At 40.1% G+C, this 5,858-nt stretch overlaps 2 protein-coding genes across 2 annotated transcripts; one reads left to right on the forward strand and one right to left on the reverse strand.

Moving 5' to 3' along the window:
- Positions 1–324: 324 nt before the first annotated feature.
- On the reverse strand, positions 325–1,041 carry LOC133815119 (uncharacterized). Its single transcript, XM_062247998.1, has one exon. It carries the CDS (start codon positions 1,039–1,041, stop codon positions 325–327), a length of 717 nt encoding a protein of 238 aa, XP_062103982.1.
- A 1,401-nt stretch (positions 1,042–2,442) lies between these two features.
- LOC133818919 (uncharacterized) lies at positions 2,443–5,396 on the forward strand. The gene is made up of 8 exons (XM_062252030.1): positions 2,443–2,977; positions 3,092–3,179; positions 3,416–3,501; positions 3,609–3,687; positions 3,878–3,937; positions 4,654–4,775; positions 4,880–4,951; positions 5,082–5,396. The coding sequence occupies exons 1-8, from the start codon at positions 2,637–2,639 to the stop codon at positions 5,182–5,184; spliced, it is 951 nt and encodes a 316-aa protein (XP_062108014.1). The 5' UTR covers positions 2,443–2,636; the 3' UTR covers positions 5,185–5,396.
- Positions 5,397–5,858: the final 462 nt, after the last annotated feature.

Here is a 5,858-nt window from a genome sequence, read left to right on the forward strand (position 1 = left end):
AGAAGCAGGATTATGCTGCGAGGTGCCAGGTCTGCCTGCCTCCTTAATGTATTGGGTAAGCCTCCCACTTCTCATGAGGGCTTGGGTCTGATTGTTTAGGTTATGGCATTCAGCGATCGTATGACCGTGATCTTTATGGAAGAGGCAGTATTCGTTTTTATCCCTTCTGTCTGGAGGAGTGGTAATCTTATACGGCTCACGCCAGATAGGTCTTTATTTATTTTCTTCGTAAATGACTTCTTGCAGGACGGTGTATTCGAAGGAAGGGTATCGCGGTGACTGTCGGTCCTGTCTTGGCCTCTTCCTTTCCTTTGTGTGGTCTGTCTAATTCCTCTTCCTCTTGTCATCTCTAGCAGGTGGCGGAGGGTTATTTGCTGGTGGAGCAGAGATAAGTGCAGATTTCTTTTGTGCATGCTCTCGAAATTCTAAGACCCTGAAGACGCCCTCGGCTCGGGTCTGAACCTCGGCCGTGTCATAAGGTGGTGTCATGGTGAGATTTTCATGTAAGAGAGATCCCACCTGCAAGCTTTTGACGAAGAGATTGGCTGCGGTAATCGGGTCGACGTCGTGGATTTGATGCACGAGGTCAATGAAACGCTGTAAATACGCCTTCGGATGTTCATTTTCCCCTTGCTCGATCCGATAGAGGTCATCCATTGTTCTTGGTGCCTCACGATTCGCGCTATATTGTTGTAGAAAAGTTCGTCGGAGATCACTACAACTATTGATGGATCCGGGCTTTAACTGTCGGAACCACAACAAAGCTAGCCCAGAGAAAGTCGTTGAAAAGACCTTGCATTGAATGGCTTCGTTGTTGGCCTCTAGCGCCATTTTCTGCTGAAATTGGAACAGGTGGTTTAATGGATCTCCCTTTCCATTAAACGCAGGCAGGGAAGGGATGACAAAGTCTCGGGGCTTAGGCTCATTCTGAATCCACTCTGATAAGGGAGACTTCTCAGTGGTTCTTGACACTAGATCCATATGCTTGGTTGCGTGAACAGACCTCCCGTCTGAGAACTTCTGCATCATTTCTCTCATCATCTCTTCTTTCCAATTGTCTAAGAACCAGATTGAGGGAGCACGGTCCTCAGCAGGTGAGTCATGCGCGGCTCGCTATGCGATTTGTTGGGGGCTGACTTCGGTGGTTGGCTGAGCTGACCGGGTGGGTTCTGCTCCTGTCCGCACATGTGTGTCACAGAGCGGGGCCTGTCGTTCTTCGGCCCCAAGACGAGGATGGGTTGGGGAGGGCGGTGGGAGACCCTGGGATCCATCGCTACTGAGGTTCGTGGTTTGCTGAGGGGAACTGATGCGGTCGATTGGAACTTTGGGTACCAGAGTCGAGATTGTTGTTGGCTTGGGTGTTGCGTGTGGTGTCAGCAGATTTGCGCAGCTCAGCGATCTCAGCTTCGAGCCTAGCCTGAGCTTCGGTCAACGTTTTAATTGCTTCGTCGGATCTTTGCTGGCTAGCTTCCAGCAGGCGACACATCCTATCAATCTGGTCGCTTACATCCGCTGGAGGGACGACCTGGGTGACTGGACCCGACACTCTGTTGCCTTTTGGCGGCATGGCTCCAAGGTTTGAGAGGATCTTTGTTGCAAAAAAGAAAGTTCTTGATTTCTTGATTCGACGATGTGGCTAAGGCCGAAATGTTTGTCGTTTCCCACAGACGGCGCCAATTGTTGAAGCAACAATTTGTCTTTCTATATCTGGAGGTATAATCCAACGGTAGATGATGCTTTGTCACTATTCCGGTGATGAAGTTCGCCTTTGACTCGTCGGGGTTACCTGCAAGAAAGACGCTCCGATGCTTAAGTCAGTAAAAAGTCCGATCCCTTTATTTTTCTAGGAATCTCGTATTTATAGAACAAAAAATGTAAGTGGTTAGTTAGTTCAAGCAAACCCTTGATTGGTGGGGAAAGATAACCGAATTTCCCTCCAAAACATGCTGATTTTAAAGTATGTATTCGAAGGTCAGAGGCGGTCTATCTTCAGAGTTTCTGCAGGTTAAAACGATCTGTTTTGAATGTTCGGTAAATGAGGAAAGGACTTTGGGCCAAATATTTTGGGCCCAACAATAGTCTTTGAAGCTTTCTAGGTTACACGATCAGTTTTGTAAGAGTTGATTCTGAAGTTGTAATAAGTTATATCATTTATTCCCAAGAGGTTGATTCTCAATGGGCTTGTCTCTTTAAGAATAATATATCTTTGTTATTTGTTATTTTTTTTTTTGGTATATTGACTTATGTATTTGATAATGGTAATTATTTGCTCATGGATTAACTAAATATGTACTATAAAAAATGAGATTTAATTGGTTGGAAGTGATTACACCTGTATTATAACATTTGTACTTAAATATTAAAAAAAATTGTTAAAAAAAAACAAACAAACAAAAGTGTAGTGTGGAAATCGAATCTAGCTTAGTAGTGGATAATTATGAACTACACCCACAAATGCTCTACACAAGCTCAACCATAATAGTAGCCACCCTCGTAATACCCAACCCAACCCAACCCAACCCAAGTATTTTTCAGGGAAAGAGGTAATTAAGTAACAGGTCTTAAAATACGGCTGATTTGAATTCGACGGCGCCATAGATAAGTTGATACACAGTTCACATATAGATACTCCATCGATGTACGCAAACGCTACTATAGCTACACCACAGTGCCATTTTTCTTCTTCTTCTTGGCAATGGAACAAGAACAATATTGCGCTATTTCCCTCTTTGCAAAAGTTGTTATCCTCACCTCTGCAGCAGCCTCCGACTCTTTTAATATCTGCAGTTTCTCCTTCCAATGGGAATTTTGTTAACAGCGAAGATGAAAACTCCGTTAGTATTAGCAGTAGCCCAAATGGGTCGTCCGCGGCAAAAGGGTCGGGCACGACTGCGAGAAGTCGGAGGCTGCTGAGGATTCGGGAAGAGAAGAGGAAACGCGAGCACGATCGCCTCAATAATTATCCTTCTTGGGCAAAGTCAGTCTCTCTCTCTCTCTCTCTCTCAGCTTCAATATATGATTTATTTATTATTTTTGGTGTTGAGATTAAATGAAATTGTTAGTGGCCCACTCCGTGTTTTGGGGTTTACAGAGTTTTGGAAGAGGCTTGCAAAGATGATACTGAGCTCCGAGCTGTTCTTGGTGATAGCATAGGCAATCCTGAGCTTATGAGGAAGAGGGTATATATGATTTCTCACTGTCCCATTTTCTATATATTATTATATTGTAATACAGATTATCATATTAGGATGTGTTTGGAAGAATATGTATGCTGTGTAGCTGGTTTGCTTTTGCACTTGTATTGTCCTACCATTCTATAATTTGAGCAATGGTTAAAAGGGCTTCCCTTAAGCGCCAATATCATTTTGAACAATGGATACTTCGCTCTGAATTTGACATGAGAAAAACGAAACAGATTGAAGAAAGAGTTCGGACCAAGGGTAGAGACTTTCGCAAATCAAAGACCGGTTCTGTTCTTGCTTTCAAAGTCAGCTTTAGAGAGTAATTTTCTTTTCTTTTATTTATTTATTTTGCTTGAATTAACAAATCTTTTGCAAATGCAAAGGGGTGTCGAGTCTGATGTATGCATCTTTTCTGGTGGCTGACAGCTTCAACCCTATTGATTCTTACGTATGGTTTGAACTATATGGTTCACCGACTGATCGAGATGTTGATATTATTGGTAGTGTAAGTAAAGAACATCAACCGTGTTACTTTTGGCTATTTTTGGCTGCTCGATAATGGCTCAACTTACCATGAACATCTTCTTTAGTAAAGAAGGGCATTTTGTTTTCATTTCTCGATTTTCTTCTCTCGTTTTGTCTGGATTTTATAAAGCTTGAAGCATCTTTATCTAATTATAAAGGACAATTTACAGGTTATTCAATCATGGTATGTCCTTGGTCGCTTGGGCTCGTTCAACTCATCTAATCTTCAGGTTGACCATAAATTTATTGCGCTATTTTGCTTCAAATTCTTACTTAGTTGTCTGCATTGGCGGTGTAGAGTCCTATGATTTTAATAATTATGACTTCTTTTCCTTGTGTGCTTTTTAGCGTTACCTAGTAGAAGCATTTGCCGTGATTCCAAGATGGCCTAAGTTTCAATAATGTTCATGTATTGTATTCAGGAAAAGCTTGCTTTCGTAGAGATAGAATTTCAGATTTTGTTTACAATGAAAATAGAATTACAAGTTGCACTTTTTTTTGGATATTTGCATCATGAACTTCATGAATGCTTAGCCAATCGATAAAAGGATTAGTATAAACTCTGCAATTAATTGTCATGAAAAATTATTAGAGAGCTGATGTTGGCAAGAATTTTCACTGAGGTCAGTTGATGTTAGTTTAAATATATGTTAAACAATGCATGCTTCTTAGCTTCCTCTCATTATGACATGAATTCAGTCACTCAAACTGGTTGTTGTCTGAAAAGTTTGTGTACTAACAAAGTAACTATATTGTATGATAAAACACTAATGTGACGGAATTTAAAATCTTACTCATAAAGTTTTTGCTAGAAAGTTGATTTTCTATTTTGGGGGCATGCTGAAGTCTTTGCTGTATAAGTTGGATGCCTAGTTCTAGGATAGGTTGAAGTTTGGTCTTTTCATATTATCATCTCAAAACCTTACTAATATGTATCGATGGACAGCTGGCCAATTCATCCGTAGAGTATGATCCTCTTTACGATGCAGAGAAGGGTTTCAAAGTTTTGCCCTCGTCATTTCACGACATTAGCGACGTTGAATTTCAGGACAATTGGGGCCGTGTCTGGTAAGACTATCGAATGTGTTTCATTTCCAAATTCAAATATCCAATTCCTTTTGTTATTTTAATTCATGGACTAGCTCTTAACATTGTCCATAAATGGTTTACAGGGTTGACCTTGGTACAGCAGATAATTTTGCCATCGATGTACTTCTCAATTGCTTGACAGTCTTGAGCTCAGAGTAAGTAAAACAGTTTTTTGAAACGTTTCCATTTATTAGTACTCAGATCTTTGCTTAGGGATGAAGTTATTCTTTTACACACGCAAAACACTTGACTCGTAATTGTCTGTTTTTTATTCTGACTGGGCAGATATATAGGAATTCAACATATTGTTTTTGGAGGTCGTAGCATGGGTGATTGGGAAGAGGGGATGACAAGTCCTGAGTATGGATATAAGTACTTCAAGATCTAAGCTTTATTGTCTTTTGGATTGTGTCTTAATAATCTATCCGTCTATTCTAGGCTAGCTCACAATTTCACACCATGTGTATAACACACGTGCTTCGTGTATTTATCCTTTGGATTTTAGAAGTAAGAGGGTGCCTTGCCTTGTGCAAATTTTGATCCTTTACTTTTCTAATTGTTGATAATTTTGAACCTAATAAAGCAGAAGCATTTTTTTGACACGACGTGCTTATTTTTTCAGCAACTATCTACAAAAGTGAGCTCATATTATGTGATTATGCTCTGTTTGACAAGTTTCACATTTGTAAAACAATCTTATGTTAGAATTTTATATGGACTAATATAATTACAAACATAATTCCATTATCACAATCATTTTCTAGAGTGCCTACGAATAGTTAAGACCATAATGGGATGGTTAATATTAATTTAATCGCAATTGAGGCACATGGTAGTACCCTAAAGACTATAGGTTGGCCCATTAAATCATAGTCCACTATATCTAATAATATAAGCCCAATAGGCTCAATATACCCCTTAGGGTAAGAAGGCATACGAGACATATATATAGAACATATGTGTTGTTGGGTAAACATAGACGTATGTGGTTTTGGTAAGGGTTGCTTTCCATAAGTTCTCTCTTGTATTGTTTTTCTAATATTGTTTTGTGTAGATCGTGAG

Source organism: Humulus lupulus, chromosome 2, assembly GCF_963169125.1.
Source record: "Humulus lupulus chromosome 2, drHumLupu1.1, whole genome shotgun sequence".
Lineage (NCBI taxonomy): Eukaryota > Viridiplantae > Streptophyta > Magnoliopsida > Rosales > Cannabaceae > Humulus > Humulus lupulus.